We start from the raw sequence: 21,141 nt of genomic DNA on the forward strand, positions 1-21,141 counted from the left end.
TTTTTTTCTTACAGTGGGAGCTCAATACGAGACAAAGCAACTGCCCAATGTCAACCAGTGATTTTGATGGATCTAGCAGTCTTGCTAAAGCTAAGTTCAGTCCTACAGGTCATTCCTGAAAACCCATCTATAACCTAAGAGAAAGTGGACTATGGGCACACAGGCCCCTCCAGGGAGCTTACCGATCTGTGAGTCAGCAACAGAGAGCCGGCAAATCAGCAAAGCTGCCGCAACGCCTTCTGTTACCAGGGGGACCTGGGTGTTTTGCGCTGCCGCCTTTTCAACCGTCTGGATCATCACTGGAAGCAAGTCGACGCCCTGCATCAATACATTGCCTGCAGAAGTGAAGAAAGAGAGATGTCCCCGTTCCCAACTGGTATATGGCAGAAAGTCCCACTCAGCATTAAGGCCTAACTTATGGAGCACGCCAATAATCCAGTTGCTTGCTTCCTTCCACCAGAGACTCCTCCAATGTCTGAAGGAAAGCCTTACCTTTGAAAGAAGCCAGCATGCACTGCAAATACGCGTGCCTCACTGCTGAAGTGCAGGTCTTCAAGCCAAAGGCTTTCTTGAACCATTCAACCAGCTTCTTTGGCACTTCAGTGGTGAACCGATGACACCAGAGCGCAAGGACAGAGATGGCGTGCACCAGAGTGCCTTCGTGGACTGAGAAAGGGCAAAAAAGACGGAGGAGGCTGATCAATCCATACCATTCAGTGCTAAACCCATCCACAAACTTATGTTTTAATCCTGTTGTAACCCACGTCAAGCCACAAGGAGAAGTGGGTAATAAATGTTGTTGTTGTTGTTGTTGTTGTTATGATTATTATTCTCACCTTCCTGCTGCAGAAAAGGGATGAAAAGCTCCACCATGGCCTCGCTTACAGTTTGGTTGGAAGGCCCAGAGACTGCATGATGGCTACAACTGCCAATCCCTAAAGACAGAGAGAAAACCTCAGGCTACTTACATTTCTCTTTTCATTTAAAAATAATAAGTGGATGTATCTGTCAGGCATTTCACTTCCTTGCTGACTGCCCTACTGAAACATTCCTTATTTCCCCATGTAGTTCATGGCAATTTCTGAAACCAGGACCAGGGATCTAACTATGACAGTGTTTCTCAACCTGGGGGTCGGAACCCCTGGAGGGGTTGTGAGGGGGTATCAGAGGGGTCGCCAAAGACCATCAGAAAGCACAGTATTTTCTGATGGTCATGGGGGTTCTGTGTGGGAAGTCTGGCCCAATTCTATCATTGGTGGGTACAGAATGCTCACTGAACTATAAATCCCAGCAACTACTACTCATAAATAATAAGATCTATTTTCCCCAAACTCCACCAGTGTTCACATTTGGGCATATTGAGGATTCATACCAAGTTTAGTCCACATCTATCATTGTTTGGGTCCACAGTGCTCTCTGGATATAGGTGAACCACAACTCCAAAACTCAAGGACAATGCCCACCAAACCCTTCCAGTACTTTCTGTTGGTCGTGGGAGTTCTGTGCACCAAGTTTGGTTCAATTCCATCGTTTGTGAAATTCAAAATGCTCTCCAATTGTAGGTGAACTATAAATCCCAGCAACTACAACTCCCAAATGACAAAATAACCCCCCCCCCCCCTCCCTCAACCGCACTGGTATTCAAATTTGGGCATATTGGATATTTGTGCCAAATCTGGTCCAGTCAATGAAAAAAAAATCCTGCATATCAGATATTTACATTACAATACATAACAGTAACAAAATTACAGTTATGAAGTAGCAACAAAAATAATTTTATGGTTGGGGGTCATCACAACAATGAGGTCACAGCATTAGGAAGGTTGAGAACCACTGAACTATGGAGTATAACACATGTTTTCTTCAAGACATTATTTGCACGCCTCCACACTAATATTCTCTCTCTCTCTCTGGACTCAGTAAAATCAAAACTGGGGTTTCAGAGTTATTCTGACAGAAGACACAAATGCTGAACTCTAACGATTGCTCTCCTTACCTGAGAGAACGCTGATTTTCTGTGCTACAACCGTCAGTTTCCCTTCGGCACCTGGGGACAAGAAATATGAACTTATCACAGAGATGAAAAGAATCATCAAAGAGGGAAAAGTAAGAGCAAGAGGGCCATGCAAACAGCACCCTCCTAGGCAAGCCCAGTGAATCCAACCAGACTTTTCTCCCACCAAACATCTTTAAGGGAAGCAGGTGTAACCCTCCAAGGTTATCCCTGCCATAGAGGTCAGGTGCGTCACAAAAGAGTGTCCCAAAGTGCAAAGTCATTGCAAGCGATAGAAGGGATGTGCCAGCAAAGTCCTTGCCCCAAAGGACAACCTACTTACCACCCAAAATGGCAAAGAGATGTTTTCCAAGGGACTCCACCGTGGAAGGATCGCTACATTGACGAGCCAAATTCTTTAATGCTACTATGGCTTCGTCCATCAGCTGAAGACTATTGGATTTCAATTGGCCTAAAAATCAGGCACAAAGAAAAAGACTTTAACCGCTGCAAGATGCCAATGAATTTCTCTTCCAAGAACTTCCATCTTTGGGCCCATTGACAACAATGATCCCAGGCACTTGGGTTGCAGTTAGTGTCTCAGGGACCAGCTTCAGTCCAGAAAGCATCACTTTGAGGAGCACTGTTTTACCAAATGTATAGTGCAAAAGCCACATCAGTGCCACAGCTAGTATGGGAAGGGATTATCAGAGTTATAGTCCACAATATGTATAGGGACTATACATACCCCCTTCACGTGGAACCCTCTCCTGTCTACAAACAACGGAACTTACTGGCCAGTCCTTTTGCTATGTCCAAAGCATACTGGCTGAGGTCAAGGGTTACAGATGCCAATAAACAGGAAATTGCTAGAAAGAGAGGGAGGGAGAAAAAGAAAAAGAGATGGATTAGACTGCGAGTCTACTAGAAGCAGCAAATCAAATTCCCACCCAGGCAAATGCCAAGAACCACTCACTTTCAATAGCATTCTCAGGGCTCCGCAAGAGGGACTTCTGCAAAGCTGGCAAGACGAGTTCCTTGAATTCAGAGTGAGACACATACCGGAGCAAAGGAGCACAGTTGTCCTGCAAGAAAGGGTCACATCTTCACACAAAGGAAGAGCACAAGTGATCCTTTCCACCAAGTGGGCAGCTCATAGGTTTCATTTTTTTAAAAAATCCATAAGTTTGCAAATCCCCTCTCCGGCCCCCCAAATTTACTTTGGGGGCTGTTGTTCCCAGAATCCTTTACCAGCAGCACATTTTTTCAGCTTAGTAGCATGGTTAGACATTTCACTCACCAGGAGGTGTTTCTGAGGTTTCGTCTTACTCATCAAGATGGTCTTCATGTAGAAATCAAGGAGAGCGCTCTGAACAGGCAAAGACATTGTTATTACTCTCAGGTGACATTTCACAAGAGAAACAGATAACAAAGCTTTATTGCTTCACCAATGTTAGGTCGCAAAAGAGCAACACACGGGCCTCTATGTGCTGGTGGGCCAGCTCTCATCTTGCCTAGTAAACAAAACCAGTGCTTGATAAGGGATGATGGGAAGTCTAGACCAACAAGATATGGATAACTGCAAGTTGCACATCCCTGCTACTGTCTCTATTTACAGGCCAATGAAATCTACAACTGTCTGAATCCCACTTCTGCATCATCATCATCCATGTATTTATTTACTAGTCGCCCCCTGCCACTCATTGCTGTGGCCCAGTGTGTTTATGTGTGTTTTGTGTTTGTGTATATGTGTGTTTGTGTATATATGTGATCTTGCCCATGTGTTGTAATTTTTTTTTTGGGTTTTTTTTTGGATTTTTAAGTCTCTTCTGCTGTGTTTTTCAGTGTTTTTATGAGTGACTAGCCGTGCCCTGCCACGCGTTGCTGTGGCCTATAGTAAGAATTTTCGAAGTAGAGGTAGATATCTGGACTATTATGAAAGAGAGGTACCTACCTATTCCTTCCCCCCCTTTTTCTTCCCCTTCCCCTTTCTCTCCTTTCTTCATTCTCTACCTCTTTCCTTCATTCCTTCTTTCGCTCTTTGGTTTCATTCTTCCTTCTCTCTTTCCTTCCTTTCCTCCCCCTTTCTCTACTTCTTCCTTTGTCTCCTTTCTTCCCTCCCTGTTTCCTTCCTTCTTTCACTTTTTATTTCCTTTTCTCCTTCCTGCCTGCCTGCCTGCCTGCATTTCCCTCCCCCTTTCTTTCCTTTCTACTTTCTCTTCTTCCTTCCTTCGGTATCTCTTTCTTTCCTTCCTTCCCTCCTTCCTTCTTTCCCTCCTTCATTCTCTCTTTCCTTCATTCCCCCTTTCCCTCTTTCATTCCTTCCTTTTTTTCCCTCCCTCCTTTCTTCTCTCCTTCCTTCCTGTATGTTCTCCCTCAATACCATGGTAGAGTCCCTTCTAACTCTATTCTATGAGTCTATTTAATATAGTAATTTATAGTAGTAACATTATATTATATAGTAGTATATATAACAATTTATTTATTTATTTATTTATTTATTTATTTGCTTTATTTCTATACCGCGTTTCTCAACCTATAATAGGTGACTCAATGCGGTTTACACAATATTAATTACCACAACAATAACAATTAAAACACAGCATACCCAATAGCAAACACACAACCATTCATACAATGCCTCGATCGCAAACAAGATCCAGTCTCATATCCTTATGCCGTTCCTATGTTCAGTTTACCGTCATTCTGTGTACAATTGCGCTGATTAGCCAAACGCTTGCTCAAAAAGCCAGGTTTTGAGCTTCTTCCTAAATGCCAGCAACGAAGGGGCCTGTCTGATGTCGTTTGGTAGGGCATTCCATAACCGAGGGGCCACCACCGAGAAGGCCCTGTCTCTCGTTCCCACCAGCCGTGCCTGTGACGCAGGCGGAACCGAGAGCAGGGCCTCCCCGGACGATCTTAATGTCCGTGTCGGTTCATAGGAGGAGATGCGTTCGGAGAGGTAGGTGGGGCCGGAACCGTTTAGGGCTTTGTAGGCTAATGCCAGCACCTTGAATTGTGCCCGGTAGGGAATTGGCAGCCAGTGGAGCTGGCTCAACAGAGGAGTGGTATGCTCCCTGAGAGCTGCTCCTGTTAGCAACCTGGCTGCCGAGCGCTGGACCATCTGGAGCTTCCGGGCAGTCTTCAAGGGCAGCCCCACGTAGAGCGCGTTGCAGTAATCTATGCGGGATGTGACCAGAGCGTGGACTACCGTGGCCAAGTCCGACTTCCCGAGGTACGGGCACAGCTGGCGCACGAGCCGAAGCTGTGCAAATGCTCCCCTGGCCACCGCTGAGACCTGAGGCTCCAGGCTCAGCGATGAATCCAGGGTCACACCCAAGCTGCGAACCTGCGTCTTCAGGGGGAGTGTAACCCCGTCCAACACAGGCTGTAACCCTATGCCCCGTTCGGCCTTTCGACTGACCAGGAGTGCCTCTGTCTTGTCTGGATTCAACTTCAATTTGTTCACCCTCATCCAGTCCGACACAGCAGCCAAGCACCGGTTCAGGACCTGAACAGCCTCCTTAGAAGTAGGTGGAAAGGAGTGACAGAGTTGGACATCATCTGCGTACAGATAACACCGCACCCCGAAACTCCGGATGATCTCTCCCAACGGCTTCATGTAGATGTTAAACAACATGGGGGACAGTATTGAACCCTGCGGGACCCCACAAGACAATGGTTGTGAGGACGAGCAGCTGTCCCCCATCAACACCTTCTGGGTACGACCCTCTAGGAAGGACCTGAGCCACTGTAAAACAGTGCCACCAAGGCCCATTCCCGCGAGGCGTCCCAGAAGGATACCGTGGTCGACGGTATCGAAGGCCGCTGAGAGATCCAGCAGGACCAACAGGGACACACTCCCCCTGTCGAGTTCCCTGCGGAGATCATCCACTAAGGCGACCAAGGCTGTCTCGGTACCATGTCCCGGCCTAAAGCCAGACTGTGCCGGATCCAGATAATCCGTGTCTACCAAGAATACCTGGAGTTGTGAGGCCACCACACGTTCCAGGACTTTGCTCAAAAAGGGAAGATTGGAAACAGGCCGATAGTTGACGAATTGAGTGGGGTCTAGTGATGGTTTTTTCAACAGCGGTTTTATTACAGCTTGTTTTAAGCTGGCTGGAATATTGCCTTCCCGAAGGGAGGCATTAACCACCACCTCCACCCACTCGGCCAATCCCCCTCTGGCCTCTTTTAGAAGCCAGGATGGGCAGGGGTCTAGGATGCATGTGGTAGCTCTCATTCCTCCAAGTATCTTGTCCACATCCTCGGGTTTCACCAATTGAAATGAATCCATCAAAATCGGACAAGCAGATGCTCGTGTTACATCCTCAGAGACTGCCGTTAATGTGGTATCCAGGCCAGAGCGGATCAAAGCGACTTTGTCCGCAAAGAACCGAGCAAATGCTTCACAGCGGGCCGTCGAGTTGTCAGGGTTCCCATCCGGAATGGTGGGGTTCAATAGCCCTCTGACAACTCGAAACAACTCCGCCGGACGGTTCTTTGCGGACGCAATATTGGCCGCAAAGAAAGCTTTCTTTGCCGCCTTTATTGCCACGGCATATGCCCTTAATAGGGCAACAAACCGTGTTCGATTTAACTCGCTCGGGTCCGAACGCCACACGCGCTCTAGTCTCCTCTTCCTTCGCTTCATCGCTGCCAGCTCCTCGTTGAACCAAGGTGCTGGTTTAGCTCGGCTACTTGAGAGGGGACGTTCCGGAGCAATCGTGTTTATGGCCCTAGTCATCTCCCCATTCCAGAGAGACACCAGGGCTTCAACAGAATCACCAACCGAGGTGGCAGGAAAATCCCCAAGAGCCGTCAGGAATCCGTTCGGATCCATAAGCCTCCTTATATATGTATTATATAGCAATATATATAATAGTAATATATAAAGTATTGTATATCAACCAGTGATCCAACATCCATCCATATATATGTGTGTGTGCATGTGTGTGTGTGTCTACACTGCCATATAATCCAGTCCTAAGTAGATAATCTGGATTTTACATGGCAGTGTAGAAGGGGTGATTTTGGGTGCATCTACACTGTAGATTTAATAAAGGAGGATGAAGCTGGCAAGGGGAGGAGAAAAAGGAAGGAAAGAAAAGGAGGAAGGGAAGGAAGGAAAGGGAGGGAAGGAAAGAAAGGGAGGGAGGGAGGAGTGAGGGAGAAAAGGAAAGGAAAGGAGGAAGGAGGGAAAGAAGTAAAGGAAGGAGAGGGAAGGGAAGTAGAGAAAGGGAGGAAGGGATGGAAGGAAGGGGTTGGACCAGATGGCCTTTAGGGCTCCCTTCCAACTGGTTGGCATCTATTGTGAGGGCTTTGATGGTGTCTTCCTTTACTGCCAAATGAGGTTGGGCTGGATGGTCTTTGGGGCTCCTTTCCAAGCAATGTCAGTTTCGTGTGTCCCTATTACCCCCATCATGGCACCTTCCTCCTTCCCTTGTGCTGTGGGAGTGTGTGTGTGGAAGACAGAAAGTCAGAGTGTGTGCACAGTGTGGCCCCCCTCCCTCTTTTTTCCTCCCCCCCCCCCCCCCCCCCGCTCTCTCCTCCCTCTCCTCAGCCTCTGCCCTTTGATCCCTTGCCTTAGTGTTAGTTAGGGGCCGAGAGACATGCAGGGAGCAGCAACCATTACTACCGTCGCTGCTTCAGAACCTTCATTCTGTGTCCTCGGCGCAAGGGGGAGGGGGCAGGGGAGGTGTGTTGTCTTCTTCCTTTTTTGAATTTAAAGGTGTTTTTGTGGGGGGGGGGGTTCAGTGATGGTCACTCCTTGGATTGTGAGGAGTTTTGTTGCCAAATTTGGGGTCATTTGGCCCCGTAGTTTTTTTTGTTTTTAAGGTACTCATTACAGACAGAGCATTTTTATATATATAGATGGTCATTCTTTGGTCTGATTGTGTCCAAATTTGGTGTCAATTTGTTTCCAGATCTGGACAAATATTGTGTCCAAATCTGGTATCAAATTGTCCAGTGGTTTTTGAGTTAAGTTAATCCCACAAACAAACATTAGATTTTTATTTATATAGATTATCGGCCTCCCCTTGCTTCAACTCCCACCCATTCCAGTCTTCCTGGTAGTTGTTGATTCAACCACCAGATTTATTTTGTGGAAAAGAAATAGACCAGGACTGAAGATTCTGACACATGGTTGTAAATGCAACAACATGACAGCCGCAAGATATCATGAGCTTTGCTTGTGGATAAGGTAGAAGGCAGCTCACAAACCTGCCTCTACTCAACAGCTTCCTAAATTCTGAAGTCAGCCCGCTACGTTTAGGTCCCACCTGTTGAAGCCAATTTCTGGGTGAAACAGAAGCTCACATCCTGCTAAGTAGCTCCTTCTTTATCCAGTGCCATGCACATCCTTTGTGCTCACCTTGTACCTGTTAATGGCGTCAACGTCTTTCTGTTTGGTACAGAAAAGCACCAGCAGGCCCAGCATAGCTGCATACCCTTGGTTGGCTTCAAGGCCAAGGATGACAGAGAGGTACTGATCCACCAGACCAGGATTCTGAGGGGAAGAAAGCAACATGTCAGTAAGGCAGAAGCAGCAGAGCTAAATCAGCCAATTCCACTCCCCAAATTTATTTTATTTATCATATCAGGAGCAAACCAAGGGTACAGTTGTAAGGTATTTTAAAAACACAGAGTTTAAAAACTTGGCAAGTCGCCCCGTCTTGTGTGTGCCCAGGAGAGAGTCTCTCATTTGGTATCAGACATGGCTTGAGGTTCCAGGTTTGAGTCTGCCACTTTTGGACTCTCGCTTGCTGAGGTGTTCATGCAAGTATCTCTGTAGATCTTAGAAAACAATTTCTTGATTAAAGGTGTTGGCATGTTGGCTGATATCCAAACAGGGGGTGGGCTGGAGATGTTACTGTCTTGGTCCTTTCATTATTGGCTAATACTTCCCAGCAGATGTCAGGTGGTGCAATGCCGGCTACACAGTGTAATTTCTCCAGTGGTGTAATGTGCAGACATCCTGTGATAATGCGGCATGTCTCATTAAGAGCCACATCCACTGGCGCGGTGGGCATGCGTACTCAACAGCAGAATAGCAAAGCGCAAGGGCAGATGTCTTCACTGTGTCTGGTTGTAATCCCCAGGTTGTGACAGCTAAAGTGATATCCTCCAAATATGATAGCCCACATGCTGCCTGGCTGATGGGAGCTACAGCCCAACACACCTGGAGGCACCTGGTGGAGGAAGCTCAATGCACTATACCAGGGGTTCTCAAACTAAGGCCCACAGGCTGGATGCAAGTTAGGGTTTGGGTTTGACTATCTGATCAGCCAAAAACAAGCCCACCATTCCCATTGAAATACTGGTAAGTTTATGATGGTTAAAATTCTTCATAATTTTAAATATTGTAGTGCTCTCGTGTTTTTTTTTGGGGGGGGGGGGTTGCAGTACAAATAATATATCTGTAGTGTGCATAGGAATATAGACTACTGCAACACTCTCTACGTGGGGTTGCCTTTGAAGACTGTCCGGAAGCTTCAACTGGTCCAATGGACGGCAGCCAGGTTGCTAACTGGAGCGGCTCTCAGGGTGCAAACAACTCCCTTGTTGCGCCAGCTCCACTGGCTGCCAGTCTGCTACCGGGCACAATTCAAAGTGCTGGCTTTGAATTGGTTCTGGCCCAATTTACCCTTCTGAACGAATCTCCCCTGACGAACTTGTGAGGACTTTAAGATCATCTGGAGAGGCCCTGCTCTCGGTCCAGCCACCATCACAAGTACGGTTGGCGGGAACGAGAGACAGGGCCTTCTCAGTGGTGGCCCGAGCTATGGAACACCTTTCCTAGGGAGATTAGATCGGCTTCTTCGCTCCTATCATTTCAGAAGAATCTGAAGACATGGCTATTTGAGCAGGCATTTGAGAATACTGAGTAACGGATATAATAATGGAATAACTATATGATGGAACTGGACATTGTTTTAATGAGTATCGATTGAAGTATGATTTATTATAATGTTTTGATTTTATTGTTGCTGACGTTTTTATATTGTATATTGTATTTGTGTTTTTGGTGGCATTGAATTTTTGCCTTGTAAACTGCCTCAAGTCGCCAGAAGGCTGAGAGGGGTGGTATAAAAATATACTAAATAAATAAATAAATAAATAAATTTGACCATGTTCTTCTCAAAATATAGTCCGGCCCCACAACAGTCTGAGGGACAGTGAACTGGCCCTCTGATCTAAAAGTTTAGGACCCCTGCACTATACAGTACCTCTTTCCACAGTCTATTCAGCTTCTTCACAGCTCCATCCACCATCGGCTTGCGGGAAGCACCCAGAACCTCCACCAGAAGCAAACACTGAACTTCCACCTATTAAAAAAAGGAGAACCCCGCAATAGGGCCTGAATAAATGATCATTTATCCACAGTGATAACTTGTCTCAGCTTCTGGTTGGTTTATAACCCTGGTTAAGAATAAGAATAAAACTTTATTTGTATATCGCCCTACGTCCCCAAAGGGACTCTGGGCAATTTCCAACATGTAAGGCAAACATTTAATTGTTGGACAGAAACAATACAGACAATTACATCAAGATAAACACATTTGACAATATAACACCATCTAATTGAACTTAATAAATAAAAGAAACAACTAAAAACATAAAATACAAACAATTCTACTAAAAGTACTACTTACAGCCTACGTACATTGCCCTAAACATGACAATCTGTACTCTGCATCCAAATTTAATTTTTGAGACATTTGCCCTTAGTTGCATACAGACAATGAGAGGTTCTAAACCTACCAAGGACAAGGTTACAGTGAAATGACACACATCAAGATTCGTACCAGTTTTTCCCATGTTTCTCCTTGCCTCTTGTCACGTGTGGGGAAGACGATGCGAACAAGTAAACAGGTCCAAGAGAGAGCCAGTAAAGCTGCAGAACCGCTACTCTTGCTGTCACAGAAAGAGTAAGAAGGGAATGAACACCACTAGTGATGGCAGCATTAATGCTCACAACTTTTAATTGTTAGTCTGGCTATGTCAAGCATTCCATCCCTGGCCTACACTGCAACATCATGCTTCTCTGTTTTACCAAACTGAATCAAGGGAGAACAAAGAGCTTCCTTCAAAAGCTTGTAGTAAGGACCTAAGATTTGGATTTTGCCCTCTTCAGCCAATTTGCTCCTCAAGAAATCACAACACAGGCCTCACCTGGGTCCGGAAGACTTGCTGCTGATTCCTGAAGACTGCAGGGAATGCAAAAGGTTCTTTGCCGTGGCTTCTGGCTGGCATTCGGCGAGCTGCTGCAGTGCAACTTGAAGGGCTCTGTGGGATGCTGCATCTCTAAAGAGAACATGGGAGGAATTGTAGAAACTCTCAGGTGCACTGGCTAACTTCATTTTGGTAAATCCACTTGCTAACCAGCATGCCTTTGTAAGATAGTAAACAAACCAACACTGGCATTTCAACAAAAGCAAGCACCCATTTTTATAATATAAAGCTATTTTACATATTTTCACTGCTTGTTGAAGTAACAGCCTAGAACCAAAGTAGCCTCAAAAGAGGCTAGTTACCTGTATCGATGCAAAGTGAGGCAGAACAGTTTACAGAGACCTTTAACTGCACCTTCTGGCAGATCTGAAACAGAGTGAGCCAAGGATTAGTAGTGAACCAAGACCAAAGTACATATGTTGTTAACTCACTAGTTTAATCTCATGCGCATCTCCTTTTTTTTTTTCTTATCTTTATTGTGGAAAGCTATAACTGGGAGGGTCCTCTCACAACTGGGCCTGCAAATGCAGGGGTGGAATTAATCCCCTGAACCTGCACCAATGCACATAGTCACTCACCCAAGAGGTTATTTTTGTTGGTACATTTTTAAAAAATAACTTTATTCTTATGTAATAAAAGTACAAGTCAAACATTACACTGTGTCGTGAAGAGCAATTGGCAACACCATGCATTTACAACACTAAAAATAAAAAACAGACAAAGCAAAGCAAATCAAAGGAGAAATGGATGCTGTTGGGCACACGAAGGAAGCTTCCCTCAGCACCACAGAAAGGGCTCACTTTGGCCCAAGGGCCTCCAGTTGCTGACCTACTCCCTACCCAGTGTTTTGGCTGCTAAACGTGAATACCTTTTCCAGTGATGCATCTTCCGAGTTCATGGAGGATCTCTCTGCGTTCTTTCACGCTAGATGTGGTCACTTTCACAGCAAAGCGCTTCAGTGTTTCAGAAACCTAAGCAAGCCAAGGCAGTTGGGGTGGGGAGAGAAATTCTCAATCAGTCCCCCTCCAAGTGGAAGAAATAACCAACAGTACAACTGTTCTATACTTGTACATTCCTCCTCCTGAACCTGTGGCAAGTGTGGTTTCCTCCCAGCCCAAATCGTACATTAAACTTTTAAACTTTTACATGCTGCTTTGAATCCCAGCCATGGGAAAAAAATGGGATAGAAATGAATAAGTAAGAATAATAATAATACATCTGCTTGTCATGAACTGATGGGAACTTTGAGTTTCTTCCACATGTGTCCCAGGCTATTCCTTACCCACTCACTATTGGTATGCCGTAAACCACTGATGGAACAAGATTATTAAAAAAGGCTCATACTGCTGTTATGCCTGGAGAGAGTACCTCAGAGAACAACACAATGGACAATACGGCTGGGAAAGAATCAAAAGGCAGAGCAGTGAAGGCTAGACGCAAGACTCTGCACGCACAAAAAACACACAAAAGATAACGGGATGGCCCTACAGCACGGATTCAAGCACAGAGATGTTGACGGCAGCAGATTTATTCAACATTTTGACCCCACAACCTTTGTCTTGCGGGGTTCAACAGGAAGTTGAACCCTGCAAGACAACAGGAAGTTCAACAAGAAGTTCAACATTTTATTTATTTATGGCATTTGTAGCCCGCCTTTCCCAGCCTTACGGCGACTCAAGGCGGCTTACAGAACTGGCAGAATTTGATGCCATACATTCATAAAAATACAGTTAAAAACATTCAACCTAATATTATAAAAAACCATATAAAACCATTAAAAACACATAATTACCAGTGTCGGCCTGTTAAAATCATTATCCAGCAGCATCGTCTAGCCATTCCGTGTTCATTCTTCCTATTTCATAATTATTTATTCCGCTGCATTTCCAAACACTTGTTCAAAAAGCCAAGTTTTTACTCTTTTTCTGAAGGTCAGGAGGGAGGGGGCAGATCTAATATCCCTTGGGAGGGAGTTCCACAGCTGAGGGACCACCACTGAGAAGGCCCTGTCTCTCATCCCCGCCAAACGCACTTGCAAGAAAGGTGGGATCGAGAGCAGGGCCTCCCCAAACAATCTTAAGCTCCTAGATGGTTCGTAAGGGGAGATAAGTTCAGACAGGTAAATTGGGCCGGAACCGTTTAGGACTTTAAAGGCTAAAGCTAGCACTTCGAATTGTGCTCGGTAGCAAACTGGCAGCCAGTGGAGTTGGCACAGCAGAGGAGTTGTATGCTCTCTGAGCATGGCTCCCGTTAGTAACCTCGCTGCCGCCCATTGGACCATTTGAAGTTTCCGAACAGTCTTCAAAGGCAACCCCATGTAGAGCACGTTACAGTAGTCTATACGGGATGTAACTAGAGCATGGACTACTGTGGCCAAATCAGACTTCCCAAGGTACGTGCACAGCTGGCACACAAACTTTAACTGTGAAAATGCTCCCCTGGTCAGCACTGAAACCTGGGGCTCCAGACTCAGCTATGAATCCAGGAGAACTCCCAAGCTGTGAACCTGTGTCTTCAGGGGGAGTGTAACCCCATCCAACACAGGCTGCAACCCTATGCCCTGTTCGGCCTTTTGACTGACCAGGAGTACCTCTGTCTTGTCTGGATTAAATTTCAATCTGTTCACCATATCCAGACCATCACAGCATCCAAGCACTAGTTCAGGACCTGAACAGCCTCCTTAGTAGCAGGTGAGAAGGAGTGACAGAGTTGGACATCATCTGAGTACAGGTGACACCGCACCACAAAACTCCAGATGATCTCCCCCTGCGGATTCATGCAGATGTTAAACAACATGGGAGACAGTATGGATCCCTGCAGGACCCTGCAAGACAAAATTTGTGGGGTCAAGCAGGTGTCCCCCAGCAACACCTTCTAGGAAGGACCGGTGCCACTGCAAGACACTATGTCCAAGGCTCATTCCCGCGAGGCGTCCCAAAAGGATTATATGGTCAACATTATCAAAGGTTGCTGAGAGGTCCAGCAGAACCAACAGGGGCACCACCACCCCGCCAGCTCCCGGCGTAGATCACTCACTAAGATGACCAAGGCTGTCTCGGTTCCATGACCCAGCCTAAAGCCAGACTGTGCTGGATCCAAATAATCAGTGTCTTCCAAGAAACCTGAAGTTGAACCTGACTTTGCCCAAGAAGGGGAGATTGGAAACTGGCTGATAGTTGACAAATTGAGTGAGATCCAGTGATGGTTTTTTCAATAGCAGTTTTATTACAGCTTGTTTTAAGCTCACTGGAATATTGCCTTCCCATAAGGAGGCACTAACCACCACCGTAATCCATTCTGCCAAACCTCCCTGGCTTCCTTGAGCCACAACAAGAATTTCAAATGGATTCCCCCCAGATTTCATCCGCTGCCCCTAGACTGCAGAATGACCTGCCAGGTGAGCTCCAATCTGCCAAAATCTAAGAACCACATCAAGACCTATCTCAATTTCAAATGATGAATTTTAAACTAACATCCAATTAACATTGTTTTCATTTTTGTACCATGCATCTTCATATATTTGGTGGTATTGTGTTTCAATTGTGTTGTGCCCCGCACTGACCCATGAGAAGAAACATATAATAAAATGTATTCTAATATTACCGAGTGTCTCCCTTTATGTTTTTCACTACCTTTTCACCACTGCTATTCTTCCTGCACACACAAAGGCAGAAGCTAGGGATTCCCTTCACCTCCAGTCAACTACATACAATGATTTTTCTGAGCTACATTAAGCCGAGAGTGACTTGCTTGGCCTCCTGTATGAAACAAGGGATTTCAACTCACATGACACACGCTAAGTACACTTCAATCGCCTCCGCTACAATTTACTGCCTTCAACCCTTCCACCTTTGCAGTATTCCCCGACAAAAGAGAGTGCAAAGTATTCCTACTTCAGAGATGGGTTAAGAGATGCTACAGATTGCAACTCTCTGAGATGACCTGAGTACGCCACTCCAGTCGAATGCACAGGATTTGTATTGTGCCTATTAGTGTCTATATTTACTATTTCTAGGAATACTTAGGAGCAATTGAGACCCAATACCCAAGTTGAAACGCTAACGAAGGTAAAGCACATGTAATTGAAACAAAACAGTCACACATTCAGTCCCTCCCCCATACTTTTGCAGCTTCTTTTTTCCCCCCTATTTTTTAGACTGTAAACCCCTGGGAAGAAAGACTTGTCAGATCCGTTCTTCCCAAGACAACGCACACCGGGTCCTACAGAAAATAATAAATATCACTCACGGGAACACACTGGCTTCTTTTTCACCTCCCTGCTTTATCTTGTGGAGCGTTAAGACAACTGTTTGTGAACCCGTCTCAACAATTATCCACTAAACGTGGATTAAAGACCAAGCAGGTCAAGATATTTTTCTGCCAGCAGGCATTTGGAGAAGGAGAAGAGGCACACTACTGAGGAGGTTGTGGGTAGGATTGGGGGGAGGGGGGGGAGTTAAAATGCATTTTAATTGTATTTATTATATTTTAACTGTATTTTAACCTAACACACATAGTACTATTTGTTTTGTTATTGTTGTTGTTTTGTAGTTGCTTTATTTTAAATCGACCGAAGTGTGCAGTTGTTAGCTGCCTTGAAGTCCCCTCGGGGGAGAAAGGTGAGGTATAAATAAAGTAAATAAATAAGAAAAACTAAAATCGTAAGTCTTCTTCCCCACATGCTTCTATTGTGGCACACTACACAAAAAGGAAGAAAACTCTTGAGTAGGTGGTGCCTCAGTATCATCTTCCAATAATAAACCAGCCACATTAACCAACAACTGACATTTTACCCTATGTGAATCTTGTCACATGTATTTTAATAGGCTTGTGTTTGATTTCTCTGTTTTAAACCTGTTGTGCCTTGAGCCACAAGGAGAGGTGGGTAATAATGCTATTATTATTATTGTTGTTGTTGTTGTTGTTGTTGTTGTTGTTGTTATTGGGAGAATGCTACCTCTTAAAACCTGTTTCTCCTTCCATCTCTAGGGATGGAAAACAATTCACCCACAGATGATGATGATGATGATTATTATTATCATTATTATTGAGGGGATGCTATCTCTTGTATCGTACCTTGCCTCAAGACACATGGAGAGGTGGGTGATAAATTATTATTATTATTATTATTATTATTATTATTATTATTGGGGGGGATGCTACCTCTTGAACTGCTCTTTCTCCTTCCATCTCTCTTGGACAGAGAACACTTCACTCGCAAATGACTATTATTATTATTATTATTATTATTACTATTCTTATTGGGGGGGGGGATGCTATCTCTTGATATTACTATTGTACCTTTCCTTGAGTCACAAGGAGAGGCAGGCGTTGTTATTGTTATTGGGGGGAATGCAACTTCTTGAATTGTTCTTTCTCCTTCCTTATTATTATTGCAAGGGAATACTACCTCTTGAACCACCCTTTCTCCTTCCATCTCTCTTGGACTGAGAAAAATTATAATAATAATATAATAATATATTAAATATTTATTTGTATCCCGCTTTTCCTCCACCAAGGAACCCAAAGCGGCTTCCAACATCTTAAAACAGAAGAAATCCAAGAACAACACATATAACACATAAAAACCAAACCATAAAATAGAGCATAAATAAGCATTTTTGAAAACCATTTAAAACCAAATACTACTGATGTGGGATCTCGTCAGTTCATATAACACACTTTGCTCAATTCCATAAAAAAATGTCTTTCTGTCACTTCAGATTAGATTTCTTGATTGAATGCTTGCTTAAACAGGAAGGTTTTTTGCTGGTTTTTGAAGGATATCAAGAAAGGGACTATTTTACTCTCTTTGGAGAGGGAGTTCCATAGGGTCGGGGCCGCCACCAAGAAGGCCCTCTCTCACCCATCGTCGTCGTCAGCTTCATTTGAGACCGTGGCAGCAGCAAGAGTAGGGCCTCTCCAGAAGATCTTAACACTCAGGCAGGTTGATATGAGGAGATACAGTTAGATAGGTAAGTTGGACCTGAACCGTTTAGGGCTTTAAAGTTCAAAACCAGCACATCGAATCGGGCCCAGAAACATATTGGCAGCCAGTGCAGATGCTGTAGCAGGGGGGTGGCACACTCCTTGGGTCCAGCATCTGTGAGTAATCTGGCTGAGGATCTTTGAACTAATTGAAGTTCCGGTACTTCTTAAGGGCAGTCCCACTTTGAGCCCATTACAGTATTCTAAGTGAGATGTAACTAAGGTGTGGACCACCATGGCCAAGTCTGTCTTCTCAAGGTACGGTCACAGCTGGCACACAAGTTTTAATTGTGCAAAGGCCCTCCTGGCCACTGCCAACATCTAGGCCTCCAGGCTTAGCGATGAGTCCAGGAGAACCCCCAAGCTGCATACCTGTGTCTTCAGAGGGAGTGTAACCCCAAACTATTTGACAAACCGCATCCCCGTGAATAAACCTGTCCGGACACTACAATCAATTGAGGGGGCCCTGCTCTTGGTCCCACTCCCGTCTCAAGCATGGTTGGCGGGAACGAGACAGAGGGCCTTTTCCATGGTCGCCCCATCCCTCTGGAACTCCCTCCCTAAAGCAATTAGCACAACCCCATCACTTCTCTCTTTTAAGAAGCAATTAAAAACTCAATTGTGTGAATTAGTTTATGGAGAGGAATGAAAGTAGATGATCATCAATGTTACCTTGTGACAATGCTGATAACAGATAATTCTAAATGATGGAGATTTATATTTGTATATGTATTTTTATGTGAGCAACTTTGTCTTATATGATGTTTTACACTATATGCTTTATTTTGTATTTTGTGATTGTTTTACTTTTATTGTTTGTGAATGGTCGATTATATTTGTACCAGCATTGAATGTTTGCCATTTTATTTTGGAAGCCACCCTGAGGCTATTGACTGGGGCTAGCTATAGGGAACACACCACAACCCCATTAAAGTAGCTCCACTGGCTGCCTATAAGTTTCCGGTCCCAATTCATGGTGCAGGCTATCACCTAAAAAGCCCTATACCAGTGGTTCTCAAACTTCGTAATGCCGCAACCACTAAATAGTTTCTCATGTTGTTGTGACCCCCAACCATAAAATTATTTTTGTTGCTACTTCATAACTGTAATTTTGCTACTGTTATGAATCATATATATGATATGCAGGACGTATTTTCATTCATTAATTTTGATTTTGTCATTCGGAAATTGTAGTTCCTGCGATTTAAAGTTAACCTACAATCAAAGAGCATTCTGAACTCTATCAATGATGGAATTGAACCAAACTTGGTACACAGAACTCCCATGACCAAAAGAAAATACTGGAAGGGTTTGGTGGACATTGACCTGGAGTTTTTGAGTTGTAGTTCACCTACATCCAGAGAGTACTGTGGACTCAAAACAATGATGGATCTGGACCAAACTTGGCACGAATCCTGAATACCCCCAAATATGAACACTGGTGGAATTTGGGGAAAATAGACTTTGACATTTGGGAGTTGTAGTTGCTGGGACTGTAAATCCCAGCAACTACAACTCCCAAATGTCAAGGTCTATTTTCTCCAAATTTCACCAGTGTTCACATTTGGGTATACTGAGAATTCGTGCCAAGTTTGGTTCAGATGCATCATTGTTGAAGTCTATGGTGCTCTCTGGATGTAGGTGAACTACAACTCCAATACTCAAGGTCAATGTCCACCAAACCCTTCCAGTATTTTCTGTTGGTCAAGCTTGCTTCATTTCCATCGTTGGTGTAGTTCAGAATGCTCTTTTATTGTAGGTGAACTATAAACCTCAGCAACTACAACTCCCTAATGACAAAATCAATCCCCCCAACCCTACCAGTATTCAAATTTGAGCGTATCGGGTATTTTTGCCCAACGTGGTCAAGTTAAAGAAAATAATCCTGCATATCCAATATTGATATTATGATTTGTAACAGTAGTAAAATGACAGTTGCGAAGTACCAATGGAAATAATATTATGGTTGGGGGTCACCACAACATCAGGAAGTGTATTAAGGGGTTGTGACATTAGGAAGGTTGAGGAACACTGCTTTAGGGAGATGGTAGTCAGATATAAATAAAGTTATTCTGATGCTTGTGATCCCTCCCAAATGTCTATTTCCCAGGGAGCTGCTTCTGGGTCTTCATTACTGGATTATTGCACTTTCCATGCGCTCCCTTCAGAATGTATTGTATTCAATGAGCCTGTACTTCAGCTATGTTCTTTATTTCAGCCATACTGCTTGATGTTTGTTTACAATTGTGACTATTTTTATATTTTCATATTCGATGTTTTAATCTGTTGTGTTTTATTGTAATTTTTGGGCTAGTCCATTGTAAGCTGCCCCGAGTTCCTTTGGGAGATGGTTGGGGGGGTATAAAAATAAAATTATTATTATTATTATTATTTGAAACACAACAAGATGAGTCCACAGTAGACAAGATCACTCTGCTGGCTGTTGTACTGGATCACACGTCGGACACTTCCCAAGTGTCTAGGCCTGTGTGATGTATCAGTGAATAATGTGTGCAGTAAGGTGGCCTTCTGCAGCTGGTAGATGGTAATTTTGTCAGCGCCGATTGTGCTTAATTGCAGGCCAAGGTCGTTAGGTACTGCACCCAGTGTGCCGATCACCACTGGGACCACCTTGACTGGCTTGTGCCAGTTTGATGTTTAAATCCTCATATTGTGTCAGCTTTTCCAGTTGTTTCTCTTCAATCCTTATTATTATTAGCAGAGTATGTCACAGCAAACGAGATCTAGACGCTGGATTTCGTATCACAAAATCACAAGTCAAACACTTCCCAAGCGTCTAGGACTGTGTGATGTATTTTCGAATGATGCGCACAGATCCAAGTCAGGTGGCCTTTTGCAGTTGACAGGTCGTGATTATTATTATTACTATTATTATGTGATCTGGCTGGAAGGGCAGCTGGAGCCTCCCTCCTTCCAAAGGCTTGGGACCAGATCCCTGCGAGGGATCATGGCCTTACATAAAGAGATGGCAGGATATATTTTCCCACCTAGACACCCTGGAGACAGGGCATTGAAGGTCATGAGATAGGATGTTTGGAATCATTTCCTGCCTGGTATTTTTCCTCCTTTCGTTTGGCTGATAAGGGGGGCATTGTCTTCTCAGTGATACGAATGAAGGGAGCCTTTAGGAGGGGTTGGGCAGCCGTTGAGGCGCCAAAAGGCGGAGAGGAAGAGCGTGAGAAGGGAAAGGGGACTGCACTTCCCATCCTCCCCGGCCAAGCAGAGTGCGAGGGGCGGGCAATGCCTGGGAGGAAGGAAGGCAGGCGTGGAGGGGGAAAGGGAAGGGAGGGGAACCGCGCCCCGCAGCCCTCCCGCCTTTCCCTGGAAGAGAGCCTGTCCCCGACCCGGGACCAGCCGCCTCGCCTCGCCTCAGACCCACCTGCGTGTCAGCCGCCATCGCGCCGGCTCCGACCCGGAAGCACTCCCGGCGTCAGTTCCGAGGCTCCTGCCTTGGTGCAGTGGTTACAAAAGCGGAGGCAAGGGGGCGGGGACAAGCCAGAGGGTCAGGCTCCGCCCCCTCGAGCCAGGGAACGCTCCGCCCACAAATGGGCGGGGCAACCCCAGGCCTCCACAGCCCTACAAGGAAGGCTAAACTCATGAGGGCCCAATGAGAAGAGGAAGTTGGGGCCTACAATCCCCATTCATTAACCATTCAAACCTCCTCAAACATAATTATTACTATTACTTGTTGGGATTGTGAAAAAGATCTTGGGGTCCTCGTGGACAACAAGTTAAACATAAGCCAACAATGTGATGCAGCGACAAAAACAGCCAATAGGATTTTGGCCTGTATTAACAGGCGTCTAGTGTCTAGCACTGAGCTGCTGAGCTTGTTGATCGAAAGGTCGCAGGTTCGATTCCGGGGAGTGGTGTGAGCTTCCGCTGTCAGCCCTAGCTTC

The 21,141-nt window shown here is 45.0% G+C and overlaps 1 protein-coding gene across 1 annotated transcript in view; it reads right to left on the reverse strand.

The window, feature by feature from the left end:
• The window catches only part of GCN1 (GCN1 activator of EIF2AK4), an 83,810-nt gene extending 63,095 nt beyond the window's left edge, over nt 1-20,715 (reverse strand). The window contains exons 1-15 of the mRNA XM_060785412.2: nt 20,622-20,715; nt 12,102-12,204; nt 11,536-11,599; nt 11,174-11,305; nt 10,807-10,915; nt 10,228-10,326; nt 8,373-8,507; nt 3,294-3,362; nt 2,970-3,078; nt 2,788-2,862; nt 2,337-2,465; nt 1,997-2,047; nt 837-935; nt 493-666; nt 183-335 (exon numbers count right to left, since the gene is read on the reverse strand). Coding sequence (XP_060641395.2) covers nt 183-335; nt 493-666; nt 837-935; nt 1,997-2,047; nt 2,337-2,465; nt 2,788-2,862; nt 2,970-3,078; nt 3,294-3,362; nt 8,373-8,507; nt 10,228-10,326; nt 10,807-10,915; nt 11,174-11,305; nt 11,536-11,599; nt 12,102-12,204; nt 20,622-20,639 — 1,519 coding nt within the window. The 5' untranslated portion in view covers nt 20,640-20,715. The remainder of the gene's footprint in view (nt 1-182; nt 336-492; nt 667-836; nt 936-1,996; nt 2,048-2,336; nt 2,466-2,787; nt 2,863-2,969; nt 3,079-3,293; nt 3,363-8,372; nt 8,508-10,227; nt 10,327-10,806; nt 10,916-11,173; nt 11,306-11,535; nt 11,600-12,101; nt 12,205-20,621) is intronic.
• Nucleotides 20,716-21,141: the final 426 nt, after the last annotated feature.

Source organism: Anolis sagrei, chromosome X (assembly GCF_037176765.1).
Source record: "Anolis sagrei isolate rAnoSag1 chromosome X, rAnoSag1.mat, whole genome shotgun sequence".
NCBI lineage: Eukaryota > Metazoa > Chordata > Lepidosauria > Squamata > Dactyloidae > Anolis > Anolis sagrei.